Below are 24,585 nucleotides of genomic sequence, written 5' to 3' on the forward strand. Positions count from 1 at the left end.
CCCTTTACTGTAAATTAAGTCATTCTGCAATGTCAACACGTGTGTAATGACACCCATTTCCCATTTCCAAGCAGCCAGGAGTTCACCTGCCCCTCTGCCCAGAGAATCCTACCTGCAAAGGCACCAGAGCACAAATCCCAGCCCGCAGTAGGGGTCCAGACAAATGGCAATCTGCCGCGAGGAGTAGAGCTCACACTGCAGCTTGATGGCCCTGCACAGGCCACTGACGGCAGCGTGGGACATCTGCAACACAGGGGGACACTGCTGGGGCCAGGGCAGCACCGAGACACTGCTGGGGCCAGGGCAGCACCCCCAGACACTGCTGGGGCCAGGGCAGCACCCCCAGACACTGCTGGGGCCAGGGCAGCACCCCCAGACACTGCTGGGGCCAGGGCAGCACCCCCACACACTGCTGGGGCCAGGGCAGCACCGAGACACTGCTGGGGCCAGGACAGCACCCCCACACACTGCTGGGGCCCAGGCAGCACCCAGGGTCCCCCAGACACTGCTGGGGCCAGGGCAGCACCCAGACACTGCCAGGGTCCATCAGACACTGCTGGGGCCAGGACAGCACCCAGGAACTGCTGGGGGCTCAGGGCAGCACCCAGGGACCCCCAGGCACTGCTGGGGGCTCAGGGCAGCACCCAGGAACTGCTGGGGCCAGGGCAGCACCCAGGGTCCATCAGACACTGCTGGGGCCAGGGCAGCACCCAGACACTGCTGGGGCCAGGGCAGCACCCAGGGCAGCACCCAGGGTCTATCAGACACTGCTGGGGCCAGGGCAGCACCCAGACACTGCCAGGGTCCATCAGGCACTGCTGGGGCCAGGACAGCACCCAGGGTCCCCCAGACACTGCTGGGGCCAGGGCAGCACCCAGGGTCCCCAGAGACACCAAAGGCAGCTCATGGAGAGCTGGTGTGCAGGCAAGGCCATGGTTTGGCTCCTGAGCTTCCCCAACAGAGGCAGAGACTGCAGAGCCCTGACACCAACAGTGACACCAACAGTGACACCAACAGTGACACCAAAGCTAAACTTGAAGCTGCAGTTGTCTGATCTCCACCTCAACGTGAGCCAGAACTTTCCATGGAGGTGGCAGAGCACTGGAACAGCTGCCCAGGGCGGTTGTGGAGTCTTCCTCTCTGCAGACATTCCAAACCCACCTGGACGTGTTCCTGTGTCACCTGCTCTGTGTGAGCCTGCCTTGGACTGGGGGATCTCCAGAGCTCCCTCCCAACCCTGACTGTGCTGTGATTCCAACTCCAAACACACATGAGCATTAACAACACTCTAAGGCTTTCCTTTTTAGTTTCTTATCCTCTTTTTCCTGACTGCATCCCTCTTCTGCTCTTGGTGGAGCTCAGAGCTCTCTCCCAAGCAGCTCTCCAGGGGAGGCAGCAGCAGAATTCCTGACCCCACTCTGGATGCAAACCTGGTTCCCTCCTCAGCAGGACTCAGGGAAATGAAGCCCACAGCTTTGTTAGAAGAAAATCAGGGTCCTGGTTTAAGCTACAACTTGGAGGTGGAAGTCAAGGGGACATGGCTCAGAGGGTCAGGCAATACAAGACACAAATGCCCATCTCCTAACCCGTTACTATACCTTTACTCCTGTGAGCATGCCTGTTGTGGAAACACTAAAATCTAGATATGCCAACATTTCAGGTGTGGGTGGCTTGTAGATCTGGGCCAGCCTCTTCCTGGGCAAATCATCTGTGCAAGACAGAAACAAATGGGTTAACTTTGGTTACTTGACCGGTGTTTGAAAGGAGAACATGACTTTCCAAACACCAGAGATGGAAGATAAAGCCTTCCATTAATTCTCTTTCCAGAAGAGACAGGCTAGTGTATGGCAAAACTCTTGCCAAGAAAATTTATTCTCAGGAAAAGGAAGAAAATGATGAATAATGACCAACTCATCCTTGTCTTTAGCAGATTAAAGTCGTCTCCAGAAATCCCTGTAATCATTTCCCATGCACAGCTCAATACAGAAGAGTTCTCAGTGAACAAGGGCACATCTTGAAAACCTTTTGTGCATATTCAAACGAATTTTCAAGAGCCACTCAATGAAATGTGGGCCAGTCCCTTTGGAAGTCACCAGCCACCCCTCCACAGGACCTGAAGGAGCCTCCTGGCCAGGGAGCTCACCTGTGTCAATGATGGTTGGCCAGGTTTTCACATCCACAGCCCCAGCTGCCTCTCGGGACTTGAGCAGCCTCATCAGGGTCTGGGTTGTGAGGATGCAGGCGGCTTTGCTGACCTGCAAAGATGAACATCACTGAAGCAAAGAGGCAGGAGCAGGTCCCAGCAGCACAGAACATGTCCCAGTCTCTGACGTGCAGAGACGATTTTATCCCATCAGCAAACCTGAATTCCTTTCTCTGCCTTTTGCACTCTCTGCTCTGCTTCCCCTTCACTGAAGCCCCAGTGCAGCCCAGCCTGCACAGACCCACCCTGGCAGAACCTGTGACAAGGTGTCACAGCAAGATCAACCTTTCTTCCCTGTGCTGTCCCCTGGTTACTGAGCTTGGGAAGTGACTTAACTGCAGGATTTGGACTTCCCCAGCATTCAGGAGTGCCAAGGTGAAATTCTGGGTGGCAACACCACGTTGGTGTTGTCAGACAGGTGTGTGTGGGGGGGGTTCTCTCTCTGGCATTTCTGAAGGAGAACACTGTCCCTCAGCTCCAGGATGTGCCTCAGTCCCTGTCACACAGGCACCACGAGCTCTGTTGGCTGTGCCACCCCTGGAGCACCAGGCTGGGGCACTCAGTGTGACTCTCAGGAGCCCGTGACCAATCCAGCCCCAGTCCCTGTGACACAGCTGGCACCCCTGGCTGGCACTCACCTCCACGATCATCCTCACTGTGGGCAGAGTTGCCACCAGGCTCTGGGCGTGGGGCGGGCGCACGGTGACGGGGACACAGCCCGAGTACAGGCAGCCGTAGAAGGCCGTGATGAGCTCGATGCCTGCAGGGACACCAAGGGGACACTGGGGAGGGGTCCCTGGGCACAGCAGGGCACTGCTGCCCCTCCCACAGCACAGCTGGGCAACGTCAGCAGCCCAGCAGCACAAGGAAGCTGAGAAAGCTTGGGATAGGGAATGGGCACAGTAAAGGAATCACACAGGAAAGGATCTCCATCACTGAGGAAAGGAACATCAAATGACTCCAAACCAGGCAGGACACAGCAGTGAGCACCTCTCACTAGCACTGAGTGCCTTTCCTGTATTTCCAGATCCCAGTGAGAGGCCAAAGCAAGCCCAGGCTGTGTTTCCCCAGCGGGACCCACTCACCAGGAGGATAAAGAAGCACCACATTGTCTCCTGCATTGAGATGGCCTTTGTCACACAGCACTGATGCAATTCTCTCAGCCTTTTTGTGCAGCTGAAGGCAGGTGGCCGTGCACACAGTGGTTCCCTTGAAAGGAGACAAAAATGCTCTCAACAGGGGCTGGCACAACCCAAACTGGCTGCTCTGAGATAAACCCAAGCTTGCTGGCTAGCAGGAGGCTACAGCTAAGAGTTATCTCTACCTAAAGGCTGCTGTGCCCAGTGAGCCACTCATCCACTACAGAGATGGAGTTAGATCTGCTCTAGAAAATTCTACCTGCCAGGGAGTCAGTTCAGGTCTTCTTGCACCAGAACCTTGCCAGAATATACTCAACACCACTGACAGGGATGGTGGCACCAAGGGATACACCATTAACTGATACAGGAACCAGTGGGACCTACAAACACGCTCAGTTTTAAAATGAAGTGTCAAACCATGAGAGCCATTTGCTGAAGGGACCTAGAGGGTCAAAGGGTCAAGTTTTAAGTTACAAATCTGTGGTCAAAATCTGATACAGAGGTTAAAGAGAGGCACTGCAGAGGGCAAAAGACTTTAAAGACTCTCCAACTGGCACTGGATAGCACATGGACCTTAAAACCCAACAACTCAGCACTGACTGTACCTTGGCATTCAATAAAAGGAAGAGTGGGTGGTCAGGAGTTGCTTGAGCTCTCCACTGCAACACTTCTGTCAGGAACTGGTGCTGGAAGAGACAGGAAAGAATTCAACACCAGCTTCTCCTTCAGTGCTCCCCACTGCTGCTCTGCACACAGCAGGGAAAACTCCTTCCCATCCTCCAGTTGTCACAAACACTGATTTACCTTTTTCACTAAATCATTGTCTTCTATTTGACCCAGATCTCTCCCAGAGGCTTGAGCGATTCTCTTCCCAGCAACCAGGTTCCCCACCATCACAGAGGCAGGGCCCACCCCTGTGGAGAGACAGCAGCACTTTGGGAAGGAGCAGAGCAAAGGGACAGAGCCCTGCAGGATCCCCCTGCTCCTGGGAATGAGCCTCACTGATGGAGCTCAGCAGGCACTGCTGCTCTCTATCCAGCAGGAGGGAGAATCCCAGTGAGCTCAAAGGTGGGAATTAAAATTCCTGACTAACACATGCAAAGAGAGGCCTGGAACAAGCCCAAACCATGGGGCACAAGACAGGCCCTGGTCCCCAGCACGTGGGACAGGGAGGAGAACATCACCCAGGGGGTGAGCACTGAGCCCCAGCTCAACAGCACCAAACAAAAAGGGCTCAGGTTACCTGGCTGTTTCTGCCTGGGCTTTGGCAAGTTTGTCACACAAGTGTGTGGGCACATGAGGATGTTGCAGGGGTGCAGAGAGCCCTCCAGAAAGTGCTGTTTGGTCTGGGAGATGTGGATCCCTCCCAGCGGAGTTTTTGGCAATGTGTTGGCTGGCACGAGAGCAAGGCAGTAAACACCCACTTGGTGAATGCTGTCAATGGCCTAGAGAAAGGAGAGATGGTCACTGGCATTGCTGGCACTGCTGGGCACAATCTGCTGATGCACCCACACTGCAAGACAAATCCCTGGGCTTGTGAGTCAATCACTGACATCCCACCTGCCCTCTGTGCCAGCAGCGAGCCCTGCAGCGAGCCTGAAGTGCTGGCTGCCCCCCTGCCTTTACAGCCCATTTCATAGACACCAAATCCATTTTTAAATCCTTCATGACCAAAATCCCAAAATACCCACGGCTGCCTGATGAATCACAGGATTCTGATCTCGGGATTGCATCCATCTGTCTCCTGTGAACCATCACACTCTGTTCCCTCCTGCCCGCCTCAGCATTCAGGCATCTGATCCATTATTCAGAGCACCAGGTACTTCCCTGGTTTTCCACCCCAGCTCGCACACTTCACTCCCTGAATGCCATTCCTGGAATGACACACATGCAGTGCAGGCAGCTCTCAAAGGAAGTTCCTGCTACTCATTCTTTTAGGACCACACTCATTCAGCTGTTCTGGCCTTTCCCTGCCCACTTGCTCCCTGCTGAAAATGCATCTCCAAAGAAAAGAGTGGCTTTAAAGCCGAACTCTGAGCTCCACATGATCCAGACTGAAAGCAGAACTCCAAAGCCTGAGCACAGATCTGCTCTGCAGTTCTGAGAGGAGACTGCCAGAGCCTCTCTGTTCTCTGGGACTCATGGAATCCCAGACCGGCCGAGGAATTTCTTCCCAAAATTTAACTTAAATTCCTCTTATTTCAGTTTGAAGCCATTCCCCTTGTCCTGTCACTCCAGTTCCCTCAGGACACAACAGAACAGCCTGGACACAGCTCGGGACCCTGCACAAACACCTTGTGCCAAGAGGGATGCAGAGCTCGTGGCACCTCCATCGAGGTGTCTCTGCTCTGCCCACACCCCAAAAGCTGCAGGATTTCCCCAGCTGTACCTGCAGCACCCGACTCATCCACTGGAAACTGTCCTCCTCAGATGCATCTGGCCTCTGCTCTGCCACCACCACGATCCTCTCGTCGTAGAACACAGACACGGAGAACACAGCAATCCTAAGGAAAGGGCAGAGCCACACTCCAGTTTCACTCCTCAGAAACAGGGGGCCAAGGAGAGATTAAAGACAGGACTTGTTAAAGTAATCATGGGGCAAAAGCAAAAGAAAAAGCATCAGACAATTAACACTGAGTCAAAAGGAAAGACTGCAGAGTATTTAAGGGGTTAACTCCACTTTCTGATGGAATTTCCATATGGCACAGTCCCCCGTTCTCTCAACCTGCTGTCACATCCTTGTTCCAACTTCTGGCAAAGCCCAAATGAAAGGAGATTTAAAGGCACCTACAGGATGGTTTAAAATCTCTCACTCAATCTCGGAGATATGAGCTCCAGCTCTGCCTGAAGATCTGGAAAATTGTATCCACAACTGCTAAATAAAAATCAAATATATTTGGACATTAATGAAACTCTTCCTTGCTGCACCAGTCAGCAGCTAACGACTGCAACTCTGCAGAGACAGAGAATTAATTTCTCCGTGTGCCTGACTTATCTTGTTACTTGATTGCTTTCCCTAAAGCACAGACTTGATGAAAAGCCAGGCTGGATAGTGGGGAAAAGATCTGTGTTGGGCAGGATCAGGGCAATTACTACCTAAATCAAAAATATGTTTACTTTAACTGATCTACCAAAGAGAAATCCAAGAAAGTACTAAAGCTTGTGCTTTGCTTTATGACATGCAGCAGGTGATGGGGTTTCTGGTGCTGACCTTCCTCTGTAAACTGTTTTTATTGACTCCACAGCCAGCCCAGTGGCCACGATGTCGTCGGCGTTGTGCCTTCTCCCGCTCACGGTCAGCAACCCGTCCATCTTCCCGACCACAAACACCAAACTGCCCTGCAAGGCAAGAAGGCAACGGTGAGGAGCTCACAGCGAGCTCCTCTCACACATCCTCCCTCCCCAAAGCTTCTCTCTGCAAGGCTGAAGGGCCAGAGCGCTGCAGGCTCTCCTCACGTACAGGTCCAACAAATCCCAGCAAGCCGGAGCGCACGAAGGGCACTTCCCCCACGGGAGAGCCAGAGGAGTTCACAGGGATCACCTGCAACACAAGGGAGGACATTGGAGGCCTGAGGAGAGAAAAACCTTCCCAACCCACCCCAAAATTGTGGAGAAAAATCACCCCAAAAAATTGCACTTAGTGAAGGGAAGAGGAGAAGGGCAGGGAACCCTCGGTACAGCCAGGGTGGGAGATGTTTATGGAGGGGATTCTCAGTGTCTCTGACTGCAAGGAGATTTCCAGTGCATGTTTATAAAAACCAACATTAACACTTCAGTTACAAACCCAAGGGGTTCTACAAGACCACCAGTTAGACACAGAAAATGGGGCAGGAAAGATGCATCCTGCTAGACATACCTCGAAAGTATTCTTTGTCACCCCTGCCAGCCCATAGTACATCATTCCTCCTGCTCTGGAGCTCACACAGATTTCACCAATCTCATCTGTTTTACAGAGCTGGGGTGGCCCATCTGGTTTCACTATACACATCATGCCTAGGAAAAATCGGGCTTTGTTAAAAACAGCTCCCAAATTTTGCCCTGTGTGAGAAGTGAGACGTTGGATCGTGACAGGAATGACCGAGTCTGGCACTGCCCCACCTCTCCCACACTGAGGCTGATGTGGGAGAGAACACTGACCCATTCTGCTCCTAAAACATCCCCAAAATCATCTCACATCAGCCTCCTGCCTGTTTTTACCTCCTGGCATCACGTGCCCCACGTCCTGGACAGTGAGAGCAGAGTTTTTATCCTCAGTGTTGACCCGAATGACACCAAAACTCAGCCCGTTCATGGACAGGATGGCTCTGCCTGGCAGAGGGGCCCCGGGGACTCCAGGCCTGGGAAGGACACAAAATGAACAAATACACTCAATCAGGCACCCAGCTTGGTGTTAGACTCAGCTGGAGATGGCACAGCAACAGAAAGAGGTGTGTTCAGTGTCTCTGCTTTGCATAATCACTTCAAACTGTGATGGCAGTGAGGATCCCCACCCAGATTTTCAATCCATAAGGAATTGTGTTCCTGGGCACTGCAGCTCCTCTGCCAGCTCCTTATCTCACCCCATGGCAAACCCCAGCTCCCAGCCCTGTTTCTTACAGGCAGCAATGGACAGAAACAGAGTATGAGAGTGCCCAAATGATCTCAAACCTCATCCCAGAGTCAGAACACCTCCCAGGCTGTGGAAATCAGGAGGAGCAAAAGCAGAGCTCAGGCACTGCTGAGCTGTCACACACCTCAGAAATCACTTGGATCTCAGGAGGGAGGTTTAAAGCTCAGCAACTTGAGTACCTGAGCACACAGAGTAAATGTCAGAGGAGTTTATTACATGCCTAAATCAACTCTGACCAAGCCAAGTGTGAAGAAAGCCCAGGCTGGATGACTCAATCTGTTACCTCCGGATTGCGACGGTCATCGCTTCGGGGGAGGTGGCACAGGGACAAATCGCCTCTGGTTTGAGCCCGTGGCTCTGAAACAAGCTCAGGAAGGCATCACAGGAGGAAACAGACCCTAGGAAGAAAGAAAAGATGCCACTAGGACTTCACAGACATTGATTTCATGCCCATCTACAGGAAGGGTCAGGAGGAGGATTTGGGAAACTCCAGCAGGAAGCAGCTTCAAGTTGTGCTGGGGAGGTTTGGGTTGGACAGGAAGGAAAATCTCCTCACACCAAGGATGGGCAGGCATTGGAACAAGCCCAGACTGGACATTCAGACAGTGAATTCTGCCCAGGTGGAATCACAATCCCTGAAAGGATTTAAAGGACGTGTGGACGTGGCACTTGGGGACAGGGTTTAGTGGTGAACATGGTGCAAGGTGAAAAGCTGGATTCAATGGTCTTAAAGGTCTTTCCCAGCCTGAACAATGCTCTGATTTTATAAACACTTCCCCTCATCCAACTCTCCCTTTTCCTGCTTTGCAGGATCTCTCACAACTCAAAGGACGGCAACACAAAAACCTCGAAACACCCTTGTCCTGTGTCCAAGCAGCAGCAGGCAGAGCTCTGGCCTAGAGGAGAGCTCTGAGGGGCTGAGAGGGGCTGGGACAGGGCTGGGACAGGCTGGGACAGGCTGGGGCACTCACAGGGGTTGGCGCCGTCGGTGACGATCAGCATCCGCAGCGAGCTCAGGCTCACGTCTCTTTGGTCCCGGTGGGCCATCATGGCCCAGTGCAAGTCTCGACACTTCACCAGAGCAACTTTTGCTGCAAACAACACAAAAACACCACCTCAGGGCAAATCAAAGCTTTCCAAGAGTTATTTTCATAGAACTCACATGGTCTTAAATAACTGAGGCTGCAGTAACAGCAAAGCCGACACACAGTGGCATCTGCTGTGGCACTGCCACCACCTGAGCCAGGGTCTGTCATCATCCCAGCTCCTCCTCCCAAGGCCATAAATCATTATCACCCTCTGGAAGCCCTCAGGGAGGCCAGGGACCAAGGGCTCCTGCTGCACTCTGCCATTTCCTTGGTTTCATAAAAGAAACTGGCTCCAAGTCACAAGATCCCCATCGTGTTCCCCACCACTGACATGGCATAAATGGCAAAGTCCCCTGTCCTCCCAAGCTGTCACATTTCTGTTCCAACCTCTGGCAAGTCACCAATGCAAGGAGTTTTACAAGTATCCACACGACTGGGGGCTTAAAATCTTCCAAACATGAGCTCCAGTCCTGCCTGAAGATCTAGAAAATCATATCTAATACTGCAAAATAAAAATCAACTACCTTTGGACATTAGTGAAACTCTTGGCCCTTGAGATTTGCCATGGAGGAGCAAGAAGGGTTGAAGGCATTTGAGATTTTAATGCCCCTCACTCTTGGATCCTGAGAATTCCAAGCTGAAATTGTGGATTCTCCCCAGGTTACCTTTGTGGGCGTGAACCCTCTGCACCCATGAGAGAGGACAGGTTTTCATCACAGAATAGGGCACGCTGATAGTGTGCAGCTTGTTCATTACATTCTGAAAAACAGGAAAGGGATTGTTAGGAAAGGGATCCCAAACCTCTCATTGAGTTATTAGAAATAAGAGTCACCCTCAGTGCCCATCAAGTTCCACCCCACCAGGAGTTCACAGAGGTTTAGTCAGGATGATTCTGTTGCTCCTCCAGGAGATTTGGCAGGGAGAGAAATGGTTCTTTTAACAGATAATAGTCCCCAGCCATGGACTCTGTTATCACAGAATCATGGAATTCTGGAATGGGTTGGCTTGGGAGGGACCTTAAAGCTCATCCAGTGCCATGGCAGGGACACTTTCCACTATCCCAGGGTGCTCCAAGCCCCATCCAACCTGGCCTTGGACACTTCCAGGGATCCCAGCATCTCTGGGCACCCTTTGCCAGGGCCTGCTCACCCTCACAGGGAAGAAATTTTTCCTAATATCCCATCTAATCATGAATCTCTCATTCCAGAGAGCTCTGGAGCCAACTCACCGTTAGAATGCCATGCCACAGCCCTGCATCCTTCTTAAAATCCAGCACATTCACTATGGTTTCACCTGGGAAAAGAAAGGTGAAGCTGTCAGTGCAAGGTGCCAGCACAGCTGTGCCATCACTCACTCTGGAATGTGCACAAGGATGAACAGCCCTGCCCTGCCAGAGCTGCTGCAGGGCCAGCCCGGGGCTCTGTGTGATCACACGTGTCACTGAGCACACCCACAACTGCACGTCCATGCCTGAGCAGGAGCACGTCCAGAAAGTGCAAGGAAATCACATTTGGAAATCCAGCTGCCAGCTGGAAATCCCATTCCAGCCTGAGATGTCCATCAGTGGGACAGGAAGGGTCTGGAGCTCGTTATGAATGAGCAGGGGAGCTCAGGAACATCACTCAAGCCCTCACTTTTAGCTCAAGTGATGGATTCTAAAGGCAAACTCTGCATTTTAAACCTCTGTGACCTACAGCTCTATAAATAGTTTCACTCATGGATGTAGGGATTAGCCTGATTTACAAGGCAGACCAGAATAAACCACATCCTACAGCAAAACCCTCTGCAATAGCAGCAGCCCCTTCCAACTTCCATTTCTGGGTTCCCCAAAAAACCTCACAGGACCAGAACAGCCCCAGCCCCAGCAAGTTTGGTATTTACACACTATCAGCAATGAAAGTGTGAAATTACATGAATGAAATGACATTTCTATGGGCCACCAGTGCAGTGAGAGGGGACTCCAGCTTGGTGAAAATGCTCCATTTTTCATTCATTTGTTCCTCTTTTGGTTCATCAGAACAGACTCAGTAAATTCACAGAAATTCTATAAATCCCCCTTTTTTATTCCTCTTCATCATGGCAGTGAAAATAATGCCATTTTGGATGGAAAAACATCACAGCTAATTTTTACTTTTTGGGGGGAAGGATTAATCTGCACTTTCAAATTTTATTTATTTTTGGAAGCAAATATTGGTTACTCAGAGGCAGCTGTTGAAGATATGAGAGGGAACCCCTTGATTTTGTCAACCTTTGATGTTTTGTGGCCTCACCCACCTTCGGAGTAGTTGCAGGCCTGAGACAAGGCCTGGCAGTGAGCCAGCATGGCCACCCGGGACACGGTGACACCCATGACACTGCCCTCCTTGCTGGTCTTGTACTGCCAGGACAGAAGCCAAAGTGAGTCAAGAAAAAGAGAAATTAAGGAAGTTAAATCACAGAATCCACTGTGGAAATAAAGTTTTCTCTCTTGTGTGAAAGCTTAGACCCGAGGAGATGGTTATTGTGGTGGCACACGTGGAAAATCTCCATGGAAATGGGAGAAAAAATGCATCTTTCAGCTTGAAATAAGCTGAAAATAAACCTAAAGGAAATGAGGAAAAGAATTTAACAACCCATTCCATCCCCTTTTGTGTTTATTTCAGTGTCACTGCTGCTCATGACATCTCTTCCTGCTCCTGTAACAAACTGAAAAACCAATCTGTGTTTCAGACTGGCTGAACCACCACTGAAACTGCTGCAATCCTGTGGGAAATGGATTTGTAAAGAATTTTAAAAATCTGATAGAAAGCTTACATAATTTTAGAGAATTAGAACTGAGAAAAGATGCATTGTAGCAGGACCAGGTAGGAAAAAATAGAGGTGATTGATGTTAAAAGTAACAGCAGCATTGTGTAGAAAACCTAGTAAGCTGAAAGGGTTATTGTAATTTATAAGGTATTGTAACCAGAAAATAAGTCAGCTTCTGATAGAATGGCATTGAGGTTTACATCTCCTGTGTCTCACTACTCATCAAGACTGATAATAGAATAAAATCTTTTAAAACACCTCTCAATTGTCCCAATAAAAGCTGAGAAAACCAACACAATCCCTACAAGTTACCTTCTGGCACAGGAACAAAAATCAGCATTTCTGCAAGAGCAGAGAATCCCAGCTGCTGCTGCTGCCTCAAGCAGGGGCAGAAACGGGGTTATCAAGCACCACCTCAGAGCTCAGCTGCCTCCATCCCTCACTTTTTGGGAACAAAACCAATTCTCCAACTGATTCCAAGCAGGGCTCAAGGCCACAGAGGGATTCAAACCCAAAATGAGCTTCACAGCAGGATGTCCCCAGTGAAAAGCTCGTTTCAGTGGGAAGCTGAAGGGAGTGAGGTGAAACTATTCTCCCTCTGGTGATTAGAACATTAAATTCAGCTCACACAAGGTACTTTCTATTCCCCATTCAGCACTTACCTCAATATATGCTGGCTCAGTTCCTGCTGCTGAGATGTTGGGCTGCCAGTCCTTGGGAGATTTGGAGAGATATTTTGAATCTGTCACAACCCATTTGAGTCTGGGCCAACCTGGAGCCAAAATTAAACGGTACATTAATATCAGTTTATTTATTGAGGGATTTATATTCTGCAAGAATACACTAAACCCCATCATTTGTCCAAGTTCAGTTACACAAGCTAAATTCCAAGCCAAGCCCAGCTACCAGCCAGAAGGTTCATCTCATTTCTCATCAGGGAGTTCAGTGGGCAAACCAGGTACTTCCTCTCCTCAGGGGAGATCCCTGCAGCATTCCTAAATAAAGCTTGTGAATAAAACTGCCTTGGAAGCTGGCAAATGTCACTGAGCACAACCCTGGATGGGGGGTGGCTCACTGTGACCCCCAGAAGAGCAGAGCAGCTGTGTCAGACACCACAAATAAATCCTACACATTTTGCTGATGGGATCAGGAGCTGCCCCTTTATCCCCCAAGTGCCTTCAGAGTCCTGACAGCTCCTTTCAGATGGTTCAGCTGCAGCAAAAGCACAATCAAAAGCCAATCTGTAACCAACTCACCTTTAAACTGCACAATTTCTCCGTTCTGGGTTTTGGGGAGCCCTTTCAGACACACTTCAGTGGTGAGGGCCAGAGCGATGCCACAGCTCCCCAGCAGGAACCCAATCTGCTGCCCACCAGCATCCTGAGGGAAGAGGGCAAAGTGACAAAAGTCAGCTTTCCCTTATCAAAATCCAAGGTTTGATATTGCTTTGGGGACTGGGGGAAGGAATGGCAAGGAAAAGAATTAAACAACCAATTTCCACACAGGATCACAGAATCACAACTGGAGCAATTTGGGTTACTGGGAGGTGTCCCTGCCCTTGGCAAAGGATGGAACTGGATGGTCCCTAAGGTCCCTTCCAACTCAAACCATGCTGTGACCCCATGAAACATGGCCCTGGCAAGATTAAAATGCACTGGATGTGAAATGCAGGGGACACAGGAGCTCCTGCCCAGCACCCAGGCATGGAGCTCACCCCATCTCCTGGCATTAAAGGAAACCCAGATGCTGCAAAGAGGAACTGAGAGGCAAAAAAAGCAAAACATGTAATTACACTGGGATAACGAGACCTCTCCATCCCCTGGAGCCAATTTCTGTTGCACAATGATAAAATGAGGAGGCTCGCTCAGAAACCGATTGGGCAAATACTGGAGAAGTTTTAATTTTGCATTTGGTTGCTATAGCAGTCTGCCACAGAGCAGAGAATGAAATCAAAGCTCTGTGAGTCCCTGAGTGTTCCCTGAGCTCACTGCCACCTGTCAGACCAGCTCCCAGCTCAACTGCCACCTCTCCTGCCATAATGTTTGCCATGACCCCACTGTTTTTGTAACTCTTATGAAATCCCATAGTTTCACACAGCTCTTGACACAGCAATAATATGGCAACAGTGCAAAAATTCTGGTAAGGGTAAAGAAAACACTTTGTTGGGTAAATAATTTACAAAAAGTGCCTCAATGTCTTCAGGAGCACTGAGCACCTCCATGTCCAGCAAAATCAGAGCCTGGCAGAGCTCAGCAAGGCTGGACTGAGCCCCCTCCCATCAACCCGGGGCAGATCCACACTCTAATCTGTTCTGTATAAATTATTTGCAGTAAGGAAGTGAAGACTGCATCATTTAGGAGAATTGACCATCTCCAGCTGCTCAGCACAGCTCTGATCAATACGTTTTTCCATTTTTAAATGCCAAGCCAAGCTCCCAAAAGTCCTTGTTGGTACAGAGCTGCTCAGGCAGCAGCTGAAATGCTGTCAGAGGCTCTGGCCTGGCTTGGTTTCCATCCCAATCACTGCTCCAAGTTCCATCAACGTTACCTTTCTGGTAAGAGGTACCTCTATAGGCACTGGGATCACTTCAGCCAGGAGACAGCCATAAAACGCCACCATGAACATCACGGGGTCGTTGTTGGGATACACGAGGGCTACCTGCAAGCCACAAGTCAACATTTCAAAATCCACATCTGGAGTGACTGAAGCTAGGAAAATCTGGTGTTGTTTCACACTCTTCCTCACACGGAATGTGTGGAATGTGGCTGTGAGGAGCTCAGTGTCCAGGCATGCCAAGGTTCACACACAGCCAAGACACAAGAGGCTGCTCACAGGGCAGCCAGGACCCCTGAAAAATCACAGCAGTGTCTGTCCCAAGCAGCCTTGTCCTGGGGTCAGAGTCTCACTATGGTGTCAGTGGAAAGTTCCAGCCCCCAAACCCCTGCTTTTACTCCAGAGAGTCCCAAAGTCCTTACCCTGTCTCCAGGTTTTAACACAGGCTCGTTTTTGGTCCCCAGTTTATTAAGCAGGGTGTAGGCCAGCTTGAGACTTCTGCTCCACAGTTTGCCTGCAAGGCAGAGAACAGAGACGTGCAGAGCTCTGCATCAAGCAGACAAGAGAACAGCTCCCACCTCGGCTTTTTTATTACCTACACCTCCACTGCTCTGTCCACAACCCTGGCAAAGACCAGGAAGGTTTTCCCATCCCCTGTGCTCTCCCCACAGGCAGCAGCTGAGCAGGGGAGGCCCAACTCACCATATGTGAGGGTATAAACTGGTTTTCCTGTCACATCCAGGGCTGTCAGGCAGGGACACTTGGCCTGAGTGGTTCCCCAGCGCTGCAGAGCTGCTTCCAAGGCAGGAGGCCAATTACAGACCACTCCCAGGGGCTCCCCCTTCACCGGGGTCATCTGGCGGCCCTCGGGCTTGGGCTGGTTGGGGTCGGGCTGGGGAACTGAGAAAATTCAATGTTATTTCCAGAATCTGTTGGTATTTCTAATATAATCCAAGTGAAATAATATTCCCCGTCCTTGCCCATTCGACACATGATAGCTCAGCTTGAAATAAACTCAAAAAAAACCTAAAGGAATGAGGAAAAGCATTAAAAAACCCCATTCCATCCCTTTTCCTGGGAAGTCTTGCACAGAACAAGAGATCATGAACTGAGGCTTCTCACAGGATGTTGTTCAAAGGTGTTCGACACATCAGTAAGGAAAGGAACACAGAACTGCAGAAAGGAAAACCTTACAAAATAATGCTGGAATAAAATCACCAGTGAGGACAATCCCCTTTGGGAAATGAAAAAAAGTAGTTAATGAAAGGGGTTTTAAAATCTATTTAAATATTTTTTTAAGAAGTTTAGTGTTGAGGAGGTCCCCCAAAGCGCAGCAGAACAGTGAATTATTTCAAACACTGGTTTTGTGTCAGATTGGTCATGGAGGCTGCTGCAAACAGTGAATCTGAGTCAGCCTTGAGAACAACACAAAAAGAGCTCAGCTCCCAGAGTACCCAGTTGTAAAAAATGTGCATAAAATCATTATTTGTGCTATTACCTTCCACAATTTCTTCAAAATCATCCACAAAGAACTCTTTCAGGGGTGGTCTTTTAGGTCTTTTCAAGGTGTTCAGCAACTGCTGAATTTTTGTGGAGACTCTGCTGCTCACAGGAACACCTGGAGGGAAAGAGCAGAGCAGTGAGTGCCATGTCCAGCAGGGGTTTGGGGCTCCACCACCTCCCTGGGCACTTCCCCAGCCTGACCACCCCATCCATGAGGAAATCCCTCCAGAATGCCAACACCACAACTGCAGCACAGTAACACCTCAATGCAAAACCAAAACCATTCTGATTTTGTGAAGAGCTTAAATGAAATAACGACTCAGGAATGACTGAGGGAGCTGGGAGGGTTTAGCCTGGAGAAAAGGAGACTCAGGGGTGACCTTATCACTCTGTGCAGCTCCCTGAAAGGTGCCTGTGCTCAGCTGGGCTGGGCTCTTTCTCCAGGAACTGACAGAACCAGAGGACACGGCCTCAAGCAGCACCAAGGGAAATACAGGTTGGATATTAGGGAAAAGTTTTTACAGAAAAATGATAAAGTTCTGGAATGGCTGCCCAGGGAGGTGGTGGAGTCCCCATCCCTGGGTGTGTTTAACAAAGCCTGGATTGGCACTGGGGGCCAGGGTTCAGCTGAGATTGGGGCTGGGCTGGCCTCGATGATTTGAAAGTCACTTCCAACCTGGTCATTCTGTGAATTCTGACATCACCCAGAGCTGGGAGAACAACTGATGTGATTTGAGGCCTCTCTGGACCCCGCTGGCACCCCTGGGTGCCCCGAGGGCTCCGTACCATCTGCAGTGTCCATGAGGCTGGAGCGGTTGGATCCCTTGTGCATCCCCTTCACAATCCCCGAGGGAGGCAGGTCGATGGCTGCTGGCCGTGGCGAGGGCGTGGAGGTAGTTGCTGTGACATCTGGAGGGACTGAGAAACTTTCTAGAAAAAGAAGAAAGCTGCTAAATACACCTTTTATTAACACAGTGTCAGTCACCTGTTCCCAATAATCCTAAGGATTGAATGGTTGGATGTATGGGAACCTCATTAAAGCTAAACACACTGATTCCTAAGGGTTCAGCAGCTCTAGGACAGGCACAGCATCTGCTCTGGAAACCAAAAACCACAAGGTTTTATCCATGTCAGGAAAGTGCTCCAGCAAAACAGAATTCCTGTTCTTGGTTTCTAACCTTGAAGCTCAATCTCTTGACATTCAGTACTGTAAAAAAAAAATAAATAATTTTTTAAGGGTTTGTGATTCACATGAGCTCTGAAACATCCAAAGTCCAGAACAAATCCCTCCCTCACCTATGCACTGATCTCTCTTGCTAGAATTCTACTATTTAGCTTTTTTTTGTGAGTGAGGGCTTTTGAAAACAAAACATGTGGGAATTTGACCAAAGCAGATCAGCAAAAATCGCGTTGGGTTTCAATCCCTTCCAGCTGGGTGCTTACAGAGCTTGTCCAGCAGCCCCAGAGTAAATCCAGTGAATGGTGTGAGCTGGGCCTTACTTCTGCTCCAAATTGCAAGACATTGTCCTGCCCCTCAGCCAAGGCTGCAACTGCACCCTGCAGGAACTCTCCTGTGAATTGTCTCTTATTAAATAAGGGATTTTGCAAATGTGGGGTTTCTTTACACAACCCAGCAGGTTCAGTCGTCTGATAGGGCAAGAATATTCTACTCTGGCTTAACAGCACCAGCAGCTGCTGCTTACAAAGGAAAAAACCAACAATCTGAAACGATGGGTTGGGTTTTGCAGATAGTCTGAAGTCAAATCCCAAATAATTCCCACTCACAGGGTTTTGTGATTGATTCTGTGTCAATTTCCCTTTTTCTAAGGAGAAAAAAACCCCTCATTTCTGCATCCCTTTGGAGACACAGTGGCAAGGAATATTTCTCATGCACTGAATTTCTAAAATCACTGGAAAGGACATGGATTTGTACAATCCAAACATCTGCAGGACTTTTAATTGCTCTCAAGAGAGAGATGTACAGAATTGTGTGTGTGAGAGCTCTATTCATTTAAACCAGGTGTTAACAAGGTATGAATGTGGCAAATAGAATCCTGACAAAGATTCAAGGCTTCTATTTTGCATGAGACACTAATTAGATTAGACAGTAGATATTCTGGAGGTAAAAAGCTGTGTTACCTTAATTCATTGCAAAAGGTAATGTGGCCTTCTGCATGCTCCAATTAAAAACAGCCTCTCTGCTTCAAAGACATTAATTATATTGACTACATTTTATGGGCAATCTCCTCAGTTTTCCATTTCAGGAAACAATTTGCATCCCAGCAAATAAACAAACAAAAATAACAGCAATAAAAAGATAAATAAGTGAAAGATAAAATCACCAGCACTTCTAAGCACTGCTTGCCCCAACCCAGTTAAGCAGAAGCAGAGAGCACATGAAATACAGACAATGTCCTACGGTGCAGGAATTTCCTCACCAGCAGCTAAAAAGGACAAACATACACAGAGCAAAAACAAACTTGGCCATTTCATACAGAAGCATCAGCAGCAAGGAGCACCTCAGAGCCTCAGAAAACTGAGCCCGGGGTATCCAGATCTGTAGATTTTGCTCCATCTCCTCAGTACCTGGATGCTCTGGTCATTCCTCAGACAGCCACGAAGAGCTGGGCTAAAGCTTTACTCCTCAACCCTGTTTTTTAATGGCAGGCTCATTTGTTCACACACAGAGCTGGATTTGGTTCTTTTTCTTTCCTGATCTAACGCAAACAATAAACCACGGGGGCTCAGAGCAAAATGAGGATGTCAAACACAGCATTTCCCCACTCCACAGGCACAGACACCCCCGAGGGATTCGTCAGGACACAGATGAAAATGCCACTTGCACTGGGCAGCTCTGTACCCACGGCAGCTCCCAAGAGCTGGAGACATAAAGCAACACAGGACACAGAGCTGTGCCTCCTGCTCTGTCCACACTGTCCCTGGAGTCCTCCCTGCTTCCAGAAGCTCCTGCTCCCCACTCGCCCTTTTACAACCACCTCAATCCTCTGAAATTCTTCAGGAAAACAACAACACGAAGGTGCAACTCCAACCAATCCTGGCAAGTTCCATCAACACCAGCTAAGCCCTTGCTCTGAATTTCCCTTCTGCAAGGGACAACTCCACCTTTATCAACACAGTCTGCACAATCGAAGCGATTGTTCTGTTGGTAGCCAGCTCCTACCTATTCGAGTATTGGCAAATACATCAGCTAGTGACCCACTGGTCCCTTTGCCTTCTCCATGGGAAAGTGTAGAGGATGCTGATGAGGATGTGGATGACCCCTGAACAGATCGGTTGATCCAAGACTCAGCATTCTGTAAGCTCTGGTGCAATGCAGCAGAGAGAGCAGCTTGGCGCCTGAGCGAGCCCTCGTCCTCGGAGGCGGAAGACGTGTCTGTGTGGAAGCAGAAAGAAAATCTAGCTGCTTAGGGAAAAGCACATGGCACTGAACATGCTCTTTCCAATCACATATCAACAGCACAGGCTTTCACAGGAAGATCTGTTTTCCACATCGGCCAAACCAGAGGTTAAAGCAGCAGAATTGTTGGTGGGAACACACTCACCCCTGTTTGATTCACCTCCTCAGACAACATCCTTCCCCTGGGGTCTCCAAGCCTAGAACTTAACTCTCATTGCTTTTCTGTTCACATTCCATAGTATATCAGATGCTGTTTTGCCTAACTCTGGTCATTCTGAACTGGAAAGTGAAGGGTCAGGGTCGTTGTCAAACTGCAAAGTGCCAGGAACAAAGAAAACGCAGGAAACAACTGTGCCAAGGCCACAGCAGAAAATGCTTTTGTCTGGGCTCTAAATGGGGCCCTTTCAATTGCAGAAAACAAACAAAAAGCCCAACCCCAAAACAAAACAGAAATCTACAGCAAGGAACTGCTTCCTGTGTGTCCCAGAGCACAGATACCTCGGCTGCCCCAAACCTGTGAACTAATTATTTAATTACCATGAAGCAAGCACTCAGTTCTTGTGATGTTGAGTTGTACAGTGCTAAACACAAACACACAGGTGGCTTTGGCCTAAAATTTAGGTGCACTCAAAGTGATTTTCTGCCTGCACTGGAGTGGTAAATCAAAGTACTAAATCATGTTCTATCACTTGTCAGAGTGGAACAGAGTGAGGAGCTGAGGCAAAGGCTGACTCCAGCCATGCTGGAGTGCTGACCTCAACTGGTGTGACTCCCCCAGCACAGGATGTGCTGCAGTCCTGGACAAGTGAGCACAGAGCTGAGACCCAAGCAGACACCAGGAACATGCATCAGCCCCCCGAGAAAGGAAGGGAAAAGGAAATGTGATAAAACAGGAAATCAGGAGGAGGAGGAGGAGGAGTGACGTGGCCCAGCAGAGCAGTTTCAGAGCTATGAATTCACCAGGAGATGTGGATTCATAACATTTTGGATGACTCTGTCAATCCAAACGGCTGCGATGCTTCTGCACAATGAGACACAACACAGAAACCACTGCCAAAAACCACACGGACTCGTTGGTCACCAGTGCATCCAGCTGCTGGAAAACAGAGGGTTATTGATCTCTGTGCACATGCATCGTGACAGACACTGTGTCACCAGGGATTCTGAGACAACTCCTGCCAGTCTGCAATCCCACCAGACCCCTCTGAGGGCCGTGCCCAGAAACGAACATCACTGCAAACCCTCCTCTTGTGTGCTGAGCATTAACCACTCGTGAAATCAAACTGTGAATTATCCATCAGAATCAAGATGTGAGTTATCCTCAGTCCAGACCTGCTCAGCTCTGGCCAGTTTGAACCACAGAACCAGGAACACCCCGAGCTGGACCCACAAGGACCATCCAAGGTCCAAGGCTGGGCCCACAAGGACCATCCAAGGTCCAAGGCTGGGCCCACAAGGACCATCCAAGGACATCCAGGACACCCCAATGATCCCACCACGTGGTTCTTCAAGAACTCCTGGAAGAGAGGTCACTGCCCAGGCTGAGAGAGGACTGAGAGTCCCTGGAGAGCTGCAACGCTGGGAGGGAGCACTGCAGCCCCTGGACAGCCCAGCACAGCCTCGGTGTAATAGGAACAGACAGGATTCGAGGGGTGTTTTATGCAGAAAAGCTGAATTTTTAACGCTACAGTCTATTTTTATATAGTTTTCAAAGTTATTTGGTTTAATTGGCCAGTAACTTTTTTGCTACTCAATTTATTGGTTAGAGGGTGTGTGTGTGTGTGTGTTAAGGCTTTTTCTTTCCACAGATGTTTACATATTTTCTTTAGGAATTCTTACAGGTAGAATTTCCTTCTTTATAGGTGCAAACTGGTTTTTTTAACAAGAACAGATTGTTATGTACATTGACTTTTATCATTTTTTTTACATGGGAACTCAACAGCCTTGCTGTTAGTTTTACTTAGGTGAAATAGTCGGCTTAAGTTACGGTTTCATAAATATATTATAATTATATAGAAATGTAATTATAATATTTATAATTCTTTTATAAATATTTTATTTCTAATAAAATAATAAGGAAATAAATAACAAGGTAAAAATTAATAAATATATATTTTAAATAAAAATGACATTTAAATTTGATTTAAAATCTATGTTTTAAATAAAAATAGAAATATTTTAAATCAGTAAAAATAAATTAATAATTTTAAATCAGTAAAAATAAATTAATAACTTAAAACAAATAAAAATAAATTAATATTTTAAAATAATTTAAAATAAATAAATAATTTAAAATAAATTAAAATCAATTAATATTTTAAAATAATTTAAAATAAATAAATAATTTAAAATAAATTAAAATAAATTGATATTTTAAAAGAAATAAAAATAAATAAATATTTTAAAATAAGTTAAAATAAATATTTTAAAATAAATAAAAAGAAATAAAAAATTTAAATAAATAAATACTTTAATTTTTTAAAATAAGGTTTTTAGCTGTTTGCCACAGAGCCTCACCTGGGGGCGTGCAGGCGTCTGCTGGGGACTGGACGAAGGTGGAGCGGCGCTTGGTGGGCATGGGCAGGGCCATCTTCTGCTCCTTGTGCTTGGCCAGCGCCGCCTGCACCGCCTCGGTGTGGATGTCTGCGAGAGGGAAGCGCCTCAGCACCAGCACAGCGCCAAGGGGACGCCTCAGCACTGCAGATTTTTCAGTTTTCAAACCCTGTGCTGGGTCAGTGCACAGCTCTGAGCTCCATGTACAGTGCAGTTAACTGGCTTCACGTTTTAGTGAGGCAAAACATCCCCTCTGGGCCTGTGATGCAAGGGCACCTTCAGGCCTCAAGAAAAATGAACAAAAGTGAAGGTGCACCCAGGGAACTCCTGTCCCTGCCCTTACCAGAGCGGTAACGTTCATCTCTGGCTCCCCCTGAGCGAGCTCGGTGGAATTTGGATGAGGATGAGGAGGATGATGCTGAGGCTGGAGCTGCAGATGGAACGGGCATCTGAGGTTTGGATTCCTTCTGTACTGCTGGATCAACCCCTGGAAAACAGGGAGGGGGAAAGAAAAGGAGCTTTTTTGGACCACACTCTTCCCTTGTCCCATGACAGGGCTGTGGATGTCACAAAGCTGGTTTGTCACTCAGTGTCCCAGTGAGCAGCCTGTTATTGACTGGAAAAAAAACAATAATAAACCAGCAGAAAGAGCCTTTGCTGTTCCCACTAACCACAAACCCAAGGAGATCTCCAGTTGTCTGGTTCTGGCTTTCAGCATGTCCAGTGAGTGGCTTTTCATCCAGGAAAAGTTTGTTTATCCCGTTAAAACAGGAAGGAAAATAGACAATCTGATAAACAGTGTAATTTTACATAATTCAGCAAGAGCAACTCGGAATTGTTGCTACTGGAGGTTCAATTCTAAAATGAATCTGTGTATCAGAGGGAAGTTTTGAAAATTAAAACCCAGAGGTCACCCAGCTGTAATTTCCTCCAGGCTGTCACCTGGAGTCACGCAAAACCAAGAGCAACTGTGTCATCTGTATGTGCTGCTTTGGAATTCTCACAAACTACCAAAGGATCAGAGAAATGGAGAGGAAACCACAAATCCTGAGCTTCCAATCCAGTCACACCGTTTTTGAGGCGTGTGGTTTTGGGTAAACAACTTCAGGTGAATGCCTGGAGCTCAGGGACTGACAATAACAGCAAATCACCCTGAGCCAGCTGCAGGAATCCCCACAGGATCACACAATTCTTCAGGCTGGAAAAGCCTCGAGACCATCGAGTCCAGCTGTGCTCCATCCCCACCCTGTCCCCAGCCCAGAGCTCTGGGTGCCCCTGCAGCCCTTCCTGGGACACCTCCAGGATGGGCACCCCAAACCTGCCTGGGCAGCTCCAATTCCTGACCCCCTTTCCATGGGGAAATTCCTGCTGATGTCCAACCCACACCCCCTGACCCACCCTCCTGTGTGAGTCAAATTCCCCCCTGAGCCTCCTTTTCTCCAGGCTGAGCCCCCCCAGCTCCCTCAGGAGTTCCCCAGCCCCTTCCCCATCTCTGTGCCCACACCCCAGCCCCTCAGCATCTCTCTTGTAGAAAGATATTTTTAAATTCCTCATCTTGATAACCAGTTTAACATCTTTGTAGCATTTATCTGCCTTCACCAACCCAGCTCAGTTTTATTTTGATCCAAAACCCCCACAACTTCACAGACCAAACAGAAAAGCTTCATGTTTTCTGATCACTCGAGTATTTACAAAGTCAGGCACCCACTAGATGTCAGCAGCAGATTTAACAGTATTTTAAATGAATTATTAAATTCATATTCAGTTCTCTTTCGTAAGTCTTGTAAAAGCCTCTCATCTCTCCGTGGGGCATCACAGGGCAAACATGACATTCCAGTTAGGAAGGGATCTAAGTGACATGACACACAGAGAACAAGCTCTTTGTTTCAATATTTTGCTCTGACATAATAACATGTTCCAGTGGCCTCACAAAGCGTTCAGACACAGAGGAGGAAAGAGTGTAAATCACTGATGGTTACACAACAAAGCAGCACAAGGCAAGCCTGGCAGGTGACAGGTGATTTATTTAGAGCTCCCTTCAGAATAATCCTGCTACAGCTGCACTTTCTGCTGGCAGAAACATGACAAATATGACAGAGAGATGAAAAATGAATTCTTTTAGATTGGCTTTGAAGGATGCCATGGATTTGTTGACTGTCTTTAGTTCCTAATGAGAATTGACTGCTTTGTGATCCCTGTGTTTTGGTGAAGGGCCAACGATTTAGAGATTCAGAGGCTGAACCATTAGAAGATCAGCAAGGATAAATGTTTGCATGAATAACAAGGAGAACAAGTGCCACATGCACAAGGAAGCAGCTGCAAACCTGCAACTCCACTGTCTGCAAACAGAACGCAGCAGCAGCGCTGGGGCTGGACTGGCTATTCCTTGGAGATGTTTTATTTCAAGCTACATACCCATAAAAACAAGGAAATAACCAACCTGAGCCTGCAGGGTTCCCAGGGCAGCCTGAACACACGCCCAGAACCCAGGGACACCTGGCCCAGCTCCATTTGCTGTGCTTGCTGCTGACCCCCATCATGGAGAACTGCCTGGAATCAGGGACTTCGGATTTTGGGATCTGCAGATTGCAGAGACTTTAGGAGTTAGCAGCTAGATGGACTTTAATGGATACTGCACCAGGAAAAAAATGCATCTTTAGGTAATTAACAGTGCTGCCTTAACTCCTGAGGCCATGTGAATGGAGAATCTCCTAAATGATCCTGCTGACATG

General features: G+C 48.4%; 1 protein-coding gene across 3 annotated transcripts in view; it reads right to left on the minus strand.

The window, feature by feature from the left end:
• Window positions 1-24,585, minus strand: part of DIP2B (disco interacting protein 2 homolog B) — a 64,996-nt gene that overhangs the window by 11,323 nt on the left and 29,088 nt on the right. The window contains exons 3-30 of one of the 3 annotated variants that reach the window (XM_064734935.1): window positions 22,197-22,340; window positions 21,818-21,943; window positions 19,064-19,276; window positions 16,669-16,812; window positions 15,878-15,997; window positions 15,082-15,279; window positions 14,802-14,893; window positions 14,392-14,484; window positions 13,083-13,206; window positions 12,489-12,598; window positions 11,314-11,416; window positions 10,268-10,332; window positions 9,705-9,798; window positions 8,923-9,042; window positions 8,235-8,349; window positions 7,540-7,679; window positions 7,199-7,335; window positions 6,803-6,883; window positions 6,554-6,681; window positions 5,732-5,846; window positions 4,586-4,787; window positions 4,147-4,256; window positions 3,948-4,028; window positions 3,289-3,412; window positions 2,842-2,963; window positions 2,144-2,255; window positions 1,599-1,708; window positions 113-243 (exon numbers count right to left, since the gene is read on the minus strand). In XM_064734935.1, coding sequence (XP_064591005.1) covers window positions 113-243; window positions 1,599-1,708; window positions 2,144-2,255; window positions 2,842-2,963; window positions 3,289-3,412; window positions 3,948-4,028; window positions 4,147-4,256; window positions 4,586-4,787; window positions 5,732-5,846; window positions 6,554-6,681; window positions 6,803-6,883; window positions 7,199-7,335; window positions 7,540-7,679; window positions 8,235-8,349; window positions 8,923-9,042; window positions 9,705-9,798; window positions 10,268-10,332; window positions 11,314-11,416; window positions 12,489-12,598; window positions 13,083-13,206; window positions 14,392-14,484; window positions 14,802-14,893; window positions 15,082-15,279; window positions 15,878-15,997; window positions 16,669-16,812; window positions 19,064-19,276; window positions 21,818-21,943; window positions 22,197-22,340 — 3,454 coding nt within the window. Of the gene's footprint in view, window positions 1-112; window positions 244-1,598; window positions 1,709-2,143; window positions 2,256-2,841; window positions 2,964-3,288; window positions 3,413-3,947; window positions 4,029-4,146; window positions 4,257-4,585; window positions 4,788-5,731; window positions 5,847-6,553; window positions 6,682-6,802; window positions 6,884-7,198; window positions 7,336-7,539; window positions 7,680-8,234; window positions 8,350-8,922; window positions 9,043-9,704; window positions 9,799-10,267; window positions 10,333-11,313; window positions 11,417-12,488; window positions 12,599-13,082; window positions 13,207-14,373; window positions 14,485-14,801; window positions 14,894-15,081; window positions 15,280-15,877; window positions 15,998-16,668; window positions 16,813-19,063; window positions 19,277-21,817; window positions 21,944-22,196; window positions 22,341-24,585 lie in introns of all 3 variants that reach the window. The other 2 variants (XM_064734934.1, XM_064734936.1) reach the window with 2 other exon arrangements.

This window comes from Zonotrichia leucophrys, chromosome 29 (assembly GCF_028769735.1).
Source record: "Zonotrichia leucophrys gambelii isolate GWCS_2022_RI chromosome 29, RI_Zleu_2.0, whole genome shotgun sequence".
NCBI lineage: Eukaryota > Metazoa > Chordata > Aves > Passeriformes > Passerellidae > Zonotrichia > Zonotrichia leucophrys.